The sequence below is a fragment of the Borostomias antarcticus genome (genome assembly GCF_949987555.1).
Source record: "Borostomias antarcticus genome assembly, chromosome: 12".
In the NCBI taxonomy this organism is placed as follows: Eukaryota; Metazoa; Chordata; class Actinopteri; order Stomiiformes; family Stomiidae; genus Borostomias; species Borostomias antarcticus.
The window spans coordinates 16464253-16482422 of NC_140245.1; the positions used below are offsets into that span (position 1 = coordinate 16464253).

The following is an 18170-nucleotide window of genomic DNA, read 5'->3' on the forward strand; positions in this document are numbered from 1 at the left end:
TGCACTCAATCGCACCGCGCGTCCTGATGTGAGCCCGGTTGTACGCCGCCTCTCCAACGTTGGAAGGATTACGCACGGAAGTCATCATCCATGGCTGAAGATGATACCTGCCGTCACCTATGATACAAAAGCAAAATATTTTCAAGACCATTCAAATAAAAAAAATATTGTGTAGGCTATGTATAATACCTATATCGGCCGCCAGCCGTTCAATGAACAGCTATAGGGAATGCGCAGTTTCGCGTATAGACTATTATACGCACAGTTTCGCGCTATGTAGGCTATTATAAATAAGTATTATTCATTGGGGGAGCTTGGACTCGCTGGGGACTGGTGAGAGACGCATAGTCTACAGAGCCTCCCCAGACGCGACTTCATCCTCCAGTTGACTAAAGGGCTGCGCGCACTGGCGTCCAAACAGCTACCGGCGGCGCCCCGCAGTGTCCACAGAAGAATACCCCCCAAAAAAATACCTGCATTGTGAAGACAAGCTGCAGCAAGAACAGAACTGTCTACCAATGCACGAAGTGCACCAAAGCTGTCCGTGGCAGTTGCACTGCCAAGGTGCAGAGGATATGTGCGAAGTGTATTTGAGCTGCCGCCTCAACTGCGCGTAAGAGCAGAGCGCATCAACTCGTGTAGCCTATAGCCTACAACTAGTAGGCTAGTCCATAGCCAATAAAACGACCGTATACCGTAAAAAACGATGCGTTCTTACGGTAAGTCCATTGAACGGCTACTGGCAGATAAAGTTATATAGTGAGCCGCGGTGGTTCTAGTGTTAAATCAAAAAGTGACCTTCTAAATATTCTCTCACGAACAACATGCCTGGCATTGCGATGACGAATTCGCCTCGCAACAATCACTGCTGCCATGATTAGCGGAAAGGCTGGCCATGACACACCCCTTGCGCTTAAATACCACCACGTCTCTGAAAACGGAATTAATTTCACTTTAACTGCGTGAAGCAATTGGCGCTGATCTTTGTGAATTGGGCGGATTTTGCAATAATGTTCATTTGCATAGAAAAGGGAACATTGTCCGCCCATATTACCTAATTTTAATATCCGCTAATAACACCGGCGCAGAGAAACGCTATGAGGAAGGCAACGCAGTTAACACCGTATTTCACCCTTTGCGAGGGCTTTGTGAATAGCAAAGATTATTTTTGACTTATTTGCACAGGCTTTGCGTTAGGAAAAGCTGCGCAATCCTTTAGTGAATTCGCCCCTAAGAGTATTATTAAATATAATCTATCTCCAAGAGTGTGTGTGCAGCTAGCTACTTCGTTTGTCCACTTGACTCAAGGCTAGGTCTTCACTCACAAGATGGCCCCGTGTCCCAGGTGTCTCCAAACTTTTATCATGACACCTGGTCCCCAGCAAGTAACCACGCCCCCTTAGCCCTGTGATCCATCAGTGCTAGCCTACATACATACTAAATACTAAATACCAATCTACATACTAATCTATAACATAATATCATAACATCCTTCCCCCTTTGGAAAGGGCAAAAACAGTCAAATGTACTATCACTGTTTTTGTTCATTAGCATATACTCATAGCATAGCATATATTTTCTTTTCTTTTTGTTTCTTTTTCAGCATAATAAAGTATATTAAAACCCCACTAATAAGCCAAACCCAAACACCTCGTTCCCTAGGTTGTCCACCGGCCAGACGCACAGTAAACCAAACAAGGGACCTCCTCCAAACAATTAGCTAGAGGCAAAAAGGAACTTCCCTGGCAATCCCTTAGCATTTTCATGTGAGCTCCTCCACTGGCATACGTGATACGGCTCCCCGCTACATGCTTTATGAGCAGACTGTATGGTTGCAAGATAAGGGACCACCTGAACACACGCTGATTGTGGTCAATGTAAACCACGACCTGTCGCCCATAGTGCGATACATATACCTCAAAGTGCTGGACTGCTAGAACCAGGCCCAGAACTTCCTTCTCAATGGCAGAGTAAGCCTTCTGGTGTACATTCAGCTTCCTTTAAAAGTATGCTACTGGCCTGTCACACTCGGTTGCATCTGCTTGTAACAGTATCAACCCCACTCCTATGTTGCAAGCAGCCACTGCTAGTTTGAAAGGGGCATCGAAGTTAGGAGCCATCAGCACTGGCTCGCATGCCAAGATAGCTTTCACTCCCTTAAATGCAGTCTGTAAAACCAAACCATAGCCAACACTCTCATCACTTGCTTACGTGTCTTGGGTTGGGGAAGATCCAAAATGGCCTCTACCTTTGCCCTACGGGACATCGCCTTACCCGGATACATGATGACCTACTGTAAGTAAGTCACCTGACCCATGCCAAACTCACACTTAGATAGATTTATAACTAAGCCAGCCTTTTAAAGAGTTGGCGCAAGTGAACCAGATGCTCCTCCCATGAGTTCCTATGCACAACCGCATCATCAATATATGTGACTACTGAAATCAACCCTACTTTAATGGTATTCATTAGCCTTTGAAAGGTCGCCAGAGCATTCTTCATACCAAACGGTAACACACTGCACACATACAATCCATCGGGAGTAACAAAAGCTGAGATCTCTTTGGCCCTGGGTGTTAGTGCCACCTGCCAATATCCTTTTAACAGATCCAATTTGAACTCTCTCTCTCTGCGCTCTCTCAATTTGATCAATGCAGTCCTCTAAACGAGGAATAGGAAAAGAGTTTGCCTTAGACACCAGGTTTTCCTTTCTGTAGTCAATACATGGCCTGGACGTACCATTCGGTTTCGGAACTAACACAACCGATGAACTCCACTCACTTTGCCTGCTCCAATCTCAAGCATGTACAGTAGGACAGCTCTTTTCTCAAAACTGTTAATTTATGGGGCGGCTGTAGCTCAGTTGGTAGAGCGGGTCGTTCAATGATCGAAGGGTCAGTGGTTTGAATCCCAGCTCCGACTGTCCACATGTCGAAGTGTCCCTGAGCAAGACACCTAACCCCAAAATTGCTCCCAATGAGCAGGTTAGCGCCTTGCATGGCAGCTACCGCCATTGCTGTGTGAATGTGTGTGTGAATGGGTGAATGAGAGGCCATTGTAAAGCGCTTTGAGTGCCGCTAAGGTGGAAAAGCACTATATAAGTGCAGTCCATTTAACATTTAACTTGGATGGAGCTAGCCTATAAGGGTGTTGTTTGATAGGCTCAGCTCCTCCTACATCTACATCATGAGCCACCATAGAGATACGTCCAGAAACATCTAGGAAAATCTGACACTAGTTCTCTAAATGCAGCATTCCACTCTGCAGATACACTGTAGGTGCCCTAGGTGAACCCCCATGCTCCTCAGAGATTCAGAGTTCCCTAGTCGAAACCCTACGGTCTCCACCCTTTCTCGACCATCCTCCACATTCACCCCCATAGCTTCACAATCCACCGGGGACGGCCATGATACCATTTTAACAAGTTCACTTGGCAAAGCCGAGTCTGTCTCCGACCCTCCGGTGTGCTCATCACATAGTTCCTAGTCCCCACCTTCTTAATGATGGTATAGGGACCACAAAACACGGCACTCAAACCAGCCAACACTTGGTCGCCAACCTCAAAAAATGTCTCCACAGCTTTGGTATCCACCTGAGCCTTCATTCGAGCCTGGGCTTGATGTAGATTATCCTTGGATACCTGGCAAGCAGACCACATCGGAGAGCGAGTCACAGCACAGACAGAAAACTTTGGGGAACTCTCCCTCTAATACACGTGTCTCTTCTATCTCACACAGGGAAGATGACAACACAGGAGTAACTAGGACTTGGTTTCTGGCCAGATCGTTTCCTAGCAAAAAGGTAACCTCTTTCACTGGTAGTGCAGGAACAACTCCCATTTGAACATACCCTTTAAAAACATTAGTTCTCACAAACAGTCGGTACAAGGGTATAGCACTAAAAGCTCCCCGAAAAACCCTCAATAGGAACTAATGTTCCCAGGACTGCTGCCTCAGGCAGATCGACCACGCCTGCCACCAAGACCGACTATCCAGAGGCAGTGTCCCTCAAAACCATCACCGGAGTCTCAGCTCTGCCCTCAACAATGGCCGCCTGTCCATTGGAGAGGAACCCATCAAACGTGCTTCAATCTGCCTCCCTCATGGCGAATGCAGGTTCCACACGCGGTGTCTCACTAAAGATGTTACAACACAAAGACGCACTAGAGGAACCAGACCCCGTCTTCGGTATGTCTCGTCTCTGTAACGCGGGACATTGTGATTTAACATGGCCAGGTTTGTTAAAATAGTAGCAGATAATATCGGCAGATCTCGAGGAGGGGGCCGTCCACCGGGAGGAAGTCATGTAGGCGGACGCCACCTATCACCCTTTCTCTGGGAAGCAAGCTTCTTTCTCTCAAGAACGTATTGCTGTTTTTGCAATTCATGCTGTTGTCTTTGTTCTTCGCGTTGTTGCTCAGAACTCCATTCTGTGTCGCTGCAGTTCAATAATATTAACTGTATAAGTTATATCTTCTTACTGCTCTCCGATATCTCAAATCCCAGATTTTCAGCTAGTTTTCCCAAACTGGCCTTATCCAATTCAACTAGACGGGCATGTGTAACCTTACTCTCCAGAAACTCTTCCGGTTCAAACATCATTTTGAATGCGCACACAGATACCGTACCAAAACAGAATTTACTCCAACCAAAACTTTTGGAACTCAAAGCAAACTTGAACTCCCCATCCAGCTCGGACAACAGAGAATGTAGCCACTGCACCAAAACAACTAGTGGCACTATTCACCGCATAAGAGGCACCCAAAGACCGCCAGACTAGATCTGCTCAAAGCACTGTCCATCCAAACACACAAACAACCGTGTGTGCATCTCATTCAGTAGTGCCACACAAAAAAGATAGCTAATCACCACTAGCCACAACAAAAAGGTAGCCACCGTTAGCCAAGCTAACGATGCTAGCCTAAGTTAGTTACAAACAAATACTTGGCCAACATGTCGGCACAACACAACCAAACATCGGACTAGTTCACACACAATTCAAACACTATTGTTGTTACAACTACTACCTAGCACTACTAATTCCACGATTCGCATCCCAGATGCAGCCCCTAACTGTTAAAGTTGTCCAACCTATGCAATAGTATGGCTTGTCTATTACTCCCTGGCTCAAGCTATAACCTAAAATTTAGCCTACATGTATGCAATAAACGTGGAAGTAGGCCTCGCTTGCCCTCAGTGTTTGCACTCTCCCTAGCTAGGGGTCTAAGGTGGGGAGGGGGGTGTCCATGAGTAAGCACACTCTAAATCTTTACCTGTCTGTAGCCAGCTGTCCCTGTAGCTCTCTAGGGACTACTATACTCTGTCCATCTGTCTGCCCGTCTGTCTGTCTGTCTGTCTGTCTGTCTCTCTGCTCCTCTGTCCCCTACCCTATGACCCTATGACCTTGCGCCCCCCCAGACACACACGGCACTGACATTACACACACAGTGACATTTTCCTACGTCGCCGACGCCAGTGTGAGAAGCGTGTTGTTGTGCCAGTGTTGCTGCGTATGCATGGCAGGCGTTCTGGAACACAGCAGGGCCGGCGGGGCGCTCCTCCGCCTGTGCTGTGAAGGTTATGATTAGCATGACATTAATGGACGCCAGCACAGCTGTGTTAGCGACAGTAGAAACATCCAAATGTTCCTGTTCCCTCAGACAGAGACATGAAACCTGCACCTGGCTGGGAAAAGAGAGGCTGTGGGAAGCTTCTTCTCATCCATATTTTTCATTTGAAACAGTTTCCTTGAAACTCAAATTATGGAATTGATATTTCAGATTAAATTGTGAACAGATGGAATTCAGATGGAATGCCCTCTGGTAGGTACCCCCGACTCACAATGTTGCTTTCTTTGGGCCGGGCCACACCTAGTCTGCTGTGTTGGGTGATATTAGCAGGGAGTGTGTCAAACATACAACCTGCTAATTCATCCCTTTTATCTCTCTCTCCTCCTCATTCTCTTTCTCTCTCTCTCTCTTTATAGGTCTATATATCCCTCCCTCCCCCTTTCTCTCTGTCTCTCTCTCTTCATCTGTCTCCATCTTTATCTCTATCTCTTTCTCTGGTGCAATGGAGGCTGGGAAAGACATAAACTTCATATGAACCCAACACCACACACACACACACACACACACACACACACAATCCTCCCACCCTATCTCCCCTACCAGTCCTGCAGCGCCCATGCAGGCACAAGACAACTCTTGCTATTGATGTTGACTAATTCAATATGGAGATCGATCATCCAAGTCCAGATTTGGGAGGTTTTAGAGTTCCACCTCATCTTATAGAACTCCAAAATACTCTCACGGTTCCATTAGATCAGCAGTCTGCAGCTTCCAGCAACCCCTCTCCTCTCAGGGGAGCGCTCTAGTCTGTTCACCCCTGAATGGGCTCACCAAGTCACCCATTCTGATGACAGAACACCTGAACGGGCTCACCAAGTCACCCATTCTGATGACAGAGAACACCTGAACGGGCTCACCAAGTCACCCATTCTGATGACAGAGAACACCTGAACGGGCTCACCAAGTCACCCATTCTGATGACAGAGAACACCTGAACGGCTCACCAAGTCACCCATTCTGATGACAGAGAACACCTGAACGGGCTCACCAAGTCACCCATTCTAATGACAGAGAACAGAAATATCACACCATGTCCCATGACAGCTGGGTAATATAAAACACTTTAATATCAGCAGCACTAAATCAGAAAGACACCACATGAAGAGGTGGTACCCACATATCAGCTTCCCCTCAAATAGCAGAATAGGGACCTACATCCAAAAATACCTGTCACTCTACTGATTGGGCGAGGCTAGGCAACATGGAGAAGGGAAGACTAGAGCAGTGGAGAGATGCTATTGAAGGTCGGGTATTAGTGGATGTGGTTTTCAACATGCCGTGGTACCAGAATGAGCAAATTACACAAACCAGTGAGCTGTAACCAACCAGCCTCGAAAAACGGTTTTAATTACTTCTTGTGTCCAACCGACCTTTTCTAAGGCTTTATGATGCCCTGGAATCCCCGCGGCTTTACAGCTAACTTAATGACGTGTTTCCTCTTTTCACTCCAGGTTTACATGTAGCGCCCCGCGCTGAGGAGAATGCTGTTATTTGTAACCAATTAACTCTTCCCAGCCCTCCCCTTTCCGTAGTTTAGCCAGCCCAAGTCAGCACTTCTACCCCGCGGGTATCCCGGGTATATAGGCCTACGTTCATTTTTCCAGGCCTGGCACCAGACGTCCTAGCCCAACTTGGCAACAAGCCAGTGTTAAATCCACTGCACAGTGTACTGTAGGCTACACTAAAAAAATGGCCATTAGGCACACACGACAAAACCTTTCCGTCTCTCATGTCCGGTGGGAAAAGAGGCTGTCTAAATCGGCTGATGAATGTGTTTTCACATAAAAAAGAAAGAAAAAAGGCAGTAGACCATTGGCAAGGCTATGAAACCGGGCAGGAACCAATGGTCCACAATGGAAATAAGACATTTCGAGTCTAGACTATTTCCATGTATATGGAGTATTTGAAAGAATTAGAAAAATTACAAAAAATCAATTTCGTATGTTAATCTATTAATTGTATTCTCTTACAAAACGATGCGTAAAAGCAATGTATGGGACTAATTGATTTGGGCAATGAGCCCGATTGGATAAAGGACTTATAAAGATTTGCTGAATAAATTAGCCTATCATAGGCCTATTTGTTTTGGCATAATGCCAATTACTGATTGATTTCCTCAGATAGGGCTATATAAGCTGCCCTTGCGCGAGCTGACGTGAGCTGGAGCTCACTCGCGCAGCATTACGCACTGATAGCCACTGGTTCAGCTCCCATCAACGGCCAGTGGATAAGCCGACGTGTAAACTATAATCTTGAAAATGTTTAATATATACGCCTTAAATCATAGTGTTTGAGGGACAGAGAGGGTCAAGAGTAAATACGAAGTCAGGGAGATCTAATTTACCTTGCTGGAGTAGGGACCAGGGATAAGTAGCTTCAAGGCTTGCCGCTTCAGCTCCGCCAGTCGAGCGTTGCAGTTCTCACACCATATTCCTCTCTCAGATCCCGGGGAGCTGCCGCTGCCCGAACCCGGTGACCCTGTCCCAAAACCCGGGGAGCCGCCCAGAGACCCCGGGGAGCCTGTCCCGATCCCCGGAGATATGGTCCCAGGGGACCCCGAGAACGACCCCGGGGAAGATGTGCCCGATCCCGGAGAGGGTGTGCCAGTGGAGCTGGGCATGGAACCGGCTCCCTCGGGGGCAGGGCGGCTACCGGTCCGGGATTCCTCGTATGCTTTTCTGTACCACGTCTCCGGGGAGAAGGAGGCAGATTTGGTCGGGGATGTATCGTTCATCTAAAGGTACATGAAGAGATTAGGTTATCCCAAAACGGAAAACTTATTTCATTATGGATTATGAACAGAGACATGTAGACTATTGCGAATATGTGAAAAGGTCCGACAGGCTAGCTTACGTTAGGAAAAACTATAACCAGAAAAATAAGTTCAAGATTCTGCTCGTTATACTAGGCTACATATTGTTAACGTTTGGATTAGGTGACCCAGCTCTCCGCAACTACCCAACAACAGACTACATCTGAGAAAAGAGACGCAGCCTACCCCGTATTTTCTGCTTCTGCTGGTCACAGACCTCTCTTTGGTCCCGGAGAGAGAAGTCATGTTGGAGGCGAGGAGAGGGAAAGGGACTGGGGGAAAGAAATTTGTGTTGTTTCACATCCAAGGAGACCAAATCGATTTCAATTCATTCCACGCCCCACCGTGCAGGCGTCTCAATCGTGAACCAATATCACGCAGATTCGATATCCATGTGGCAAAATTAATCACACAACACAGTAACCACTCCAACAGCCTATTATTAGGCTACACGCACGAATTAGTTCCACTGTCTTCTATGCTGGCCTCTGATATCCTCAAAACCCCATGCGAACAGGTCCACCTGTTTGCGGAGAGAGAGCGTCCGTCTCTGGGAGCGAGCCGACGCGGTGTGCCACAGACGCACAGCCTCACCGCAGCGCTAGCCGTGCAGAGCCTGTGCCCTGGTGTTCCGCTTGCAGCCCGTGTGTTTGACTGTCTACCGGAGGCTGTGCTCTTGTGGGGCCAGCGGTGCGGACTGGGGAGAGAGGCGCGCACATCTGGCTGGGGGGAGGGTCCTTACTGCACCCTCCCTATCAGCGGACCAATACCATAAGGGTGTTTGGTTGACTGACAGGCTAACTTTTAGGGGGGGGGGGGGGGGTTCTAGTCGTCTATGCTGACTGGAGAATAGCCTAGGCCTGGTAATATGCGTAAGCAGCAATCAAAACGCCTTTATTTTCCATAACCACGTAGCTTAGCAGCCCCGTGCAGATATTGTAGAACGTCTCCACAGCTCCTTCAAGATTGACATAGATTTCTTACGGTTCTATTGAAAGAACTAAAAACAGCAGTAGCCTAGGCTCGCTGCATCCTAGATTACAGCCCACTTCAAAACAATCAACGGAAACGGAGGAGAGTAGCCTATTTCTATTTGCTCCAACAGTTCAACAAGACTGCTCTACGTGTGTGGTGATGAGAGCATATCCGACTGCTCTGCTGGTGAATGAACTTGAGTGACCGTGTAGCAGGTTTTGTTTTGTAGATACACAGCGCCACCTGGCGTCACCAAGTAACTATGCCGGAGACAGTCAAAGAACAAGGTGGACTTGGAAGGTTGATAGATGCGACTATAGAATTCAAAATAATTATAAAATGGTCGTTGCCATGTCCATTTACTGAAACCGGGGCTGGCTCCGCCCAAGACGACTGTGATTGGTTTAAAGAAATACTGCGTTCCCCCCCCCCCCTATTGCAGAATGGTGATATGTCCAGCCAGACCTGTCTCCGGTGCTGTGGTAAGACAAGTGTGGAGGTCTGGCTATGAGAGACTAAGACAGGCATAGTTCAGCAAGAACAGGACAGCTGGTTTATTTAATCCACAAGACTCCCTACCTCAACACACTCACGCACACACGCACACACACACACACACACACACACACACACACACACACACACACACACACACACACACATACATACATACACACAGAGTAACAAATGGATGAATGCATGGATAAACAAATTAATTTTTAGTTATTTTATAGTCTCAGAAAGTTGTGATCCAAGCAGCTCTCTCTGTCTCTATCTGTGGTCATCCACAGTCATCATGCTAACAAAGTCCTTGTAGAAAACCACATTCTTGTCTGGGTCCAGGGCTGCAGACAGCATCTCCTCCATCTCCTCCTGGGTGAAGGGCTCCCCTGAAGGGAGGGGGGAGAGAAAGAGAGAGAGAGAGAGAGAGAGAGAGAGAGAGAGAGATAGAGAGAGTGAGTGAGAGAGAGAGAAGACCACATTGCAAAACCATACAGCTGCAGTGGTCTAATTCAGCAAGAGAGGTTTGTCATTAAGCTGCTCTAGATTGAGAACATGAGAACATGCTTTTTTAGGTTCTAATGTACCTTCTTGAGTCATGTACTTGGTGAGCTCCTCTGGTTCCAGGTGTCCTTTTTTCTGTTGATCCAGAACCTGGGGAGGAGGCAGGAATACCAGTTAGAACATAGGTACCTACAAGCCTGGACCAATCAGTGGTCTGGACCCAGGACCGTACAAGTCTGGACCAATCACTGGTCTGGACCAAGGATCTTACAAGTCTGGACCAATCACTGGTCTGGACCCAGCATCTTACAAGTCTGGACCAAGGTCTGGATGTAATCACCTCAAAGGCCTGGAGCAGCAGGTCCTCAGGGATGGGTCGGAACCTGCACACAAACACAGAACAAACATTTTGACACACACACACACACGCACACACACACACACACACACACACACACACACACACACACACAGGATAGAGGTACGTACTGTACATGTCTATGATCTTAACACAGTGGACACACACAACACACATTTCAACACACACATGTAACCAAGTTCAATTGGCTAAACTCACTCCTCAGTATACAATAGCTAGCTTTTAGGTGGCTTGGCTGGCTAGAATGGTGTTTATGGGAGGTGGTCATGTGGAGCCAAGATCAAACCCAGCGAGGGTCTATTGAGGGTGGAAGCAAGACCAACGAGTGACACCTATTAAACACACGTGCACGTGCACACGCACACACACACACACACACACACACACACACACACACACACACACACACACACACACACACACTATGGGGTGTGATTAGTGCCAGCACACCATACTGAAACGCTTGACTTGCGCCTACTTAAGAAGACGCGATGACATCAAACGTCTAAACGCACGTGTATAATTTCCATTGACAAACAATGGAGAGACAGACGTCTCATAGCTGTAACGTACCTGTCACGCAGACGCTGTGCACATGTTGTTTACACGAATTGCGCATCGTGTGCGTGACGGCAACACTACAGGTTAGATGCGCCTCAAATATGCGACACCAACACTACACATGACAGTTTGGTAAAATCATAGATGAACGTACGTACGTTCGCTTGTAATGTGTGCAGAAATTGCATAGCGACGTGTCAAACGTGCCAGTGCCTTGCTAGCGCAGCAGACGTGTTAGCGGCCGCACGTGTAAGATCAGTTGCCTTTAAATCATAGCTGGTTCTAATCTCGTCCTTGCCCATTGCGAATGCATTCTCAATAAATGGAATTCGCACATGTTAAGCAACTTGTTTTTAATAAAGCCTAATATCTGAATGACTCTTTCTTCGCAATTTAAAACAAATGTTCAGATACACGTGTTTCTTGTCAATAGAGGGCGCTGCAGCACCGTCAGCACCAGTTCGAACAGCCACAACCTATTTGAAAATGTAGCGATAGTGGAGATAAAACGACACATATCTAGGAAAAGTTATGCAAGGAGGGTCCTGGAATTTGATTGAGTGCAAATAAATATTATTAATTTTTATTCAATATGGACAAATGAGCCCCGCTCGCAGCTTCTAGTGCCCGCTGACTTAACACGAGCGTGCAAACGTTACATGCATGTGCGCAAAAATGGCACGGCAGTTTTGACACGTCACCAAGCCCCCAGGAATCGAAATCTAAAGTGAAGGCCTATTGAACCGCGCCATCTTGGCTAGATTTGTAGTCACTTGGCTATTTCCGGTTACTTTTGACTTGCGCAGTTGAGCTTCTCTGGCCGACGCGCGTCCACGAAAAAGTTCACATTTCTCTGAAATGTAGACGCACGTTCCCGGCTCCCTCTGCTCTCCCCGCTTTGATTTAGCAATGAAAACCGGCTTGCATATTAACCTGTTTTTGTCAAATATATCAATTGGAGAAATTATTTTTTGATCCTGGCATCTTAGTTTTAACAAGTTAAATATAATTGAACATGTTTTGTTTGCTAGTAGATGGTATTCATTCCGTTCGCGATAACGTTATTGCAGCCAGGCTAAATTCCTCCAGGGAGCCAGTGACAGGCGAGTTGAAGAGCTTCACTCCCCGCCAGCAGGAGCTCTGGCCGCGGCTACCGCATCTCGGAAAACCCGCTGAGTTCGTGGCTGCTATTTCACACTCGCCCTTGATCAATCCCAATACCGATCCATGGTAATAATGAATCAATCGTTCAGATCAGATCGGCAGTGCTGCATGCATGTTACAACATCATTGTTAGCTTTATTAACATAACCATAGCCTACATTTATCTCTCTAACGTTAGAAATGTGAACTTTTTCGTGGACGCGCGTCGGCCAGAGAAGCTCAACTGCGCAAGTCAAAAGTAACAGGAAGGCCAGAGAAGCTCAACTGCGCAAGTCAAAAGTAACCGGAAATAGTCAAATGACTACAAATTTTGCCAAGATGGCGCGGTTCAATAGGGCTTCATTGTTGATAGCGGCCAGTGAATGGAGTGGCTGTATCCAGTTTATATAATACATCCATGCTTTATACACGCAATGCAGGCGACGAAAGCACTGAGTGTTTGTTACGCTGGCACGAATCACACCCCATACACACACACACACACACACACACACACACACACAGGCAACACAGGACACAGAGGGACTGACTTGCGCTCCATCAGAACCTTGGTCATGGTTGGCAGGAACTTCTCAAAGCGGATGTAGCCTGTTGGCTCCTCTTCCTCTATCTGTGACAGGGGTTGGGAGATGAATACATACCAGGTCAGTTGCAAAGTTATATCCATAGGTATGATTGGGGGAACGAAGCTTGGACACAATACAAATGAGCCCACCCTCATCTGTGATCACTTATTCAATAACAGTTCTGTCATGAACTGTGTCGATGTGTAAAAAACAAAACAAAATTAAAGCTGCTACGCAGCGATGAGGCGGGGCCAGGCAATTTCCGACAAGTTTAGGAGCAATAAGCGAGAGAATAGGAGGACAACAAGAAAGTTGACATTCCAATGTTCATTTTGTACATTCGTATCGTATCGTAAAACATTTGTAAAACATTTTGATGCATTGTAAGCTCGATTTTGATAATTCAACGATCTGGTCAATGAGTTTGTGAATTACAGTCTGAAGATCCAGTGTAGCAAGTTTGGTGTTAATTTATTGAAAAATGTGGGATGAGATATGTTAATTAATTTTTACAGGTTTTGTTTGCTTTTCTTCATAATTGAACATTAACTTCAGCAGCTGTGTACTCAGTCAGTTGCCAATCAATCGATTTAGTCATTGTAATCCTCGGCGGGGGTTGGGTAGGGTTGCCAACAGCGATGTCTCCGATTCGTGGAGCTTGCGTTGGATTGTGGGTAATGTAGTTTTCTCGGTATGAAGTGTTGGTTTCAGAGGACAGAATTAAACAAATTTTTAAAAATTTAATTTTTGAGATAAAATTCTGAAAAAAAACACACTACATCTTGGATATGTGGCCAATGTTGTCACGTTTTATGAGGATGATCAGACATTGATTTGGCGAGAATTAATAGGAACTGTATACAGATCTGTTAACAGTAAAACTTTTTGATGTGCTGTGGGCTCAATTTTTCATATTACAATCTGTGAGGATCGTTTGGTAAGGACAGTCTGAAGATACAGTATATCAATTTTTGTGTCAATTGAACAAAAAATGTGGAGGATATAGGTTTGATAGGTTTTACAGTTTATGAAAAAATCAGAGTGATGGACTTCAAAATTCCTACAAGGTCAGGGCGTATGAAAGTTTTGTCTCACTTGGGACTACATTGACATGGTGGTTTTACAGTGATAGCACCTATGTCTTATTTGTTATGATTTTTTTTTTTAAATTAAGTTTTAAATTTTAGACTGTTGCTGTAGCGCCACCTTCAGCTTTATTGACCTACAATGCAGGTTGAGGACTTTGGGTATAGTACTGGAGCTATGTGCAAAGTGTGGTGATTTTTTGTCCACGGGAAGTCAGACTTCAGTGGAAGATGGAGAATAATAATAATAATATTAATAATAATAATATAGGCAAATACAATAGGGTTCCGGCAGCTACGCTGCCTGGCCCCTAAAAAAAGCGCATGAATCATACATCTTGTCTCCAAGTGTCCAAGGTATAAACTATGTAAGTTTGGATCATTTGTACATTATTCTGATTGGCATTAATTAATGATGAGAAATAAATGCAAATGTTGTTTTGTCTACATTTTCAGCATTGCATAGTGCATACAATAGACAAGGGCTCTTTCACAGGGCAGTCACAGACGTTGCAAGAGTGTGAAGATATTTCTTTGCCAGCTGATACAAGCGTGATGCGCAAAGCTTGGTTGGGATGGTCACATGGTTTTTGCCAGACTGAGCCAGGCGTCAGGACATTTGTATCCATGCACATGGCGTAGGACAGAGGCCTTGGATGACATTTGACATCCAGGAGGATGCGGGAGGTTTGAACTGTTTGTTGCTGCACCGGTTTTGATTTGGTTTTGACTGTTTTTCTGATTTGTTTCCTGATATTTGAGGGACTTTTGCAGTATCACTCTCAGTGAAGAGGATGTTCTGCTCTGCACTGGTGACCAGACCTGACGTGGTGCTGGGTTGGACTATAAAAACTGAAGGAGAACCTACGCTGAGGACAGCACACTTGGGCTGGCCACCGGTCAGCTGGAAGGAGTGACAGCGCATGCAGTGCTGTTGCGTCACAGGTGACAGGTAGGCCAGTTTGTGAATTAACAGTTCTGTATTGAAAAGCAAGCCGGTGCTAATGTAGAGGTTTGGCCCTGGGAGGAAGATGGGAGAGGGAAAGTAGTGTTAGTGACTGATCAACCCCGCCTAGACCAACAATGCCATTGTTGATAGTTTGAGGCTTGCTAGCTCTTACTGCCTGGGCTAACCCAACATTACCCAAATAACCCTTTTAGCCCTGTATGTACAGTGACAACATTCCCAATATTCATTGGATTTTCCCTATAATACTACAAAGCGCAGTAAAGGTTCTCTATCAAACTGTCTGATAACAAATGGAGGAGACTTACTTATTACCTGTCCACTCATCTGTTTGATTATGTTTGAGCTGTGTCTTGCCCAAGTCACTGACAGCTGTTGTGCCAATGCGAGACTCGTGAATCATATGTGAACAGCAGAGGTACAGTATAAAGTTATGGGGTGCGTTGGCTATATTAGGCACAATTCTATGTTTAAAATATAGTTTGTTTTTGTTGGTCATGTTATGTTGGGTGGGCACGTACTTTATAAAACAAAAATATATTGCGATAGAATTGAAAAAAGCTAAAACACCGCACTAGCCAGGGTAGGTGGACTAGGCGGCAAAAAGCTGGTCCCGAGGCACTGTCCTTTATTTAAATCTGGACACGCACCAATATTGGAAAACATAATGTAATATATCAAACAATACATTTCCATATATAGGAAACTAATGGTTATATTTTCCAATATACTGCAATATATAAAAAGCGTAAATTCCTTATGTATTATTCAATATATTATGTATGTGTCATATATTATTCTGTATATTTCCTTCATATATTTTACATACTATAATGGCAGTTAATATATGGGAGAATATACTGTATTTTCTTTGCATAAGGGCATCCTGAGTCAATGGGCACAACGCCACTGATTTAAACTGCAGATTTATACAAATAAATATGTATTTCAGGTTTCAGCTTTCCTTATAATACAGGAAACATCCAATAAACATGAATTGGATTAGACAGACAGACAGACAGACAGATAGATAGATAGATAGATAGATAGATAGATAGATAGATAGATAGATAGATAGATGCACAAATCATGCCAATTTTGACAATATTCCACCACTTATGGACCATGGACTTTTGGTTAAATGGGAGAGTTTCATGAGCTGAATACAACAAAAAATAATTAGGGGCCAAGCACCGTAATTGGTAGTATTATTATTATAATTGTGCCATGAAGCCATTGAACAAGTCTCACATCAATTCGCCAAAGGGTGGCACAGGCACTATAGCAACCGTTTGAAATGACAAACTCAGAACAGGCAGACCTAGAGGTCTGAACTTTGAAAACATATGCCTCTCCTCACAAGGAACACATTTGCCTCAAGAACTCATAACTTCTGGTTATGTAGATTTTCCGCCATTTTTAATCTTTTGAAAAATGCTTAAAATCTATCTCCTCCTAGGAAATTTCACCAATCTGCACGGAATGTGGTCGACACAATCTAGGGACCTATATCTAAAGTTCCATCTCTGCAAAATTTTGAAAAGTTGATTAAAAGAGCCACTATGAGCCAATTAATATTGCAGAGGGCATGGCTTTTCACATGAAGGTGTATGAGTTCTGAGCGGCTGCACGAACACCACTAAACTTTGTATGGAGATCACCACCTTTAATAGGAGGCTAGTCCTCCATTATTGGCCCGATCAAACAAAATGGGGGCGCTAGCTCATTCCCGGTTTAGACCTAACCGTCATGCAATTTTTTCTGAAACCTGGTACAGTGGTACGAGGGAATGCCTAATGGCCACTGGAAAAAGATGAAGCGAATTGGCCACAGGGTGGCGAGCCAAATATAACAAGCCAAAATGCTTAAAAGTGGCTAAAATGCATTTGATTGCTGTGCAATGGCCAGATGGAATTCATATTGCTTGTATGGGTATGGCATAGCATGCTCTACAACTTAATCATTGGACTCGAAATCGCCAGATAAAATTTTTATGCACTTTAGTGAAAAGCCACCCATATAAGCACCTGATTAATCTGCAGTTTAAATCAGCATCTGATGCTGATTTAAACTGCAGATTTATAGAAACAAGTATTATTGCAGGTTTCAGCATTCCTATGACCAGAACAAATGATAAACTTTTGTGTATCAGTAAAATGGACAGTTTTCCGTTTTTGGACCTATGTCAATGCCAATTTTGACAGTGATGTTCCACCACTTTTAGTAGGATGTTAAAGGAAGGTTTCATTAAGGAAGATGTTATGAGCTGAATACAACAAAAATAATTTCTGCTGTAATTACTCCTGGGCTGGGTGACATTTTCTGGGCTTGTTGACATTTTCTCACAGATTGCCTAGCCTAATAGTGAAGCTGTTCTTCATCTCACCTCTGCAATGATGTCATGTAATTCTCCCTCAGTAGGAAAGCAGCCCAGCGAGCGGATGATGGTACCAATCTCTCTTTGTAAAAAGAAACAGAAAAACAGAACAATGTTTCAATACCAAAACACACATACATCTCTCTCTCTCTCTCTCTCTCTCTCTCTCACACACACACACACGCACGCACGCACGCACGCACGCACACACACACACACACACACTTGCTTTTTTGCTCACCGGACGTCCACTGTCTTATTGAACTCATGGTCAAACACATCAAAAGCTTCGCTAATCTTCCTGTGAACTTCGGACACAATGGCCTCTGCCACACAGAAGAAATGAGCAGTTATAATGCATGTGTATCAGTATAGCGGTTAACGATTTTTCATTTTCTTATACAAGACAACAAAGCTTTTGAAACGTTTTGGAGCCTTCTTCTCACCTGCACTATCCTTGTCTTCCGCCATGTTTTTATTTATTTAGCTACCGTTGCTTGGATACCGTGTGGCCAGTATTGGCATGATGGTAGTTACAGGTTTTTCGCCCAGCTATATATAATATAAATGTTATCACTATTGTCTCAAATCACTTGTCACTCGTGTTTTACGTACGAATTTCCATTTTTTAAGCTACTTTGTTTGGCTAG

General features: G+C 44.9%; 2 protein-coding genes across 2 annotated transcripts in view; both read right to left on the reverse strand.

The window, feature by feature from the left end:
- The window catches only part of kif26ba (kinesin family member 26Ba), a gene marked incomplete at both ends in the record, with an annotated part of 114563 nt that extends 105876 nt beyond the window's left edge, over positions 1–8687 (reverse strand). Inside the window, 2 exon segments of the mRNA XM_084446453.1 lie at positions 7974–8363; positions 8628–8687. Coding sequence (XP_084302579.1) covers positions 7974–8363; positions 8628–8687 — 450 coding nt within the window.
- Positions 8688–10187: 1500 nt separating this feature from the next.
- On the reverse strand, positions 10188–17991 carry drc8 (dynein regulatory complex subunit 8; the record flags this gene model as incomplete). The annotated part of the gene is made up of 7 exons (XM_084446743.1): positions 10188–10306; positions 10505–10571; positions 10762–10804; positions 13056–13135; positions 17530–17602; positions 17762–17846; positions 17967–17991. 7 exons carry the CDS (start codon positions 17989–17991, stop codon positions 10188–10190), a joined length of 492 nt encoding a protein of 163 aa, XP_084302869.1.
- Between the last annotated feature and the right edge of the window lie 179 nt (positions 17992–18170).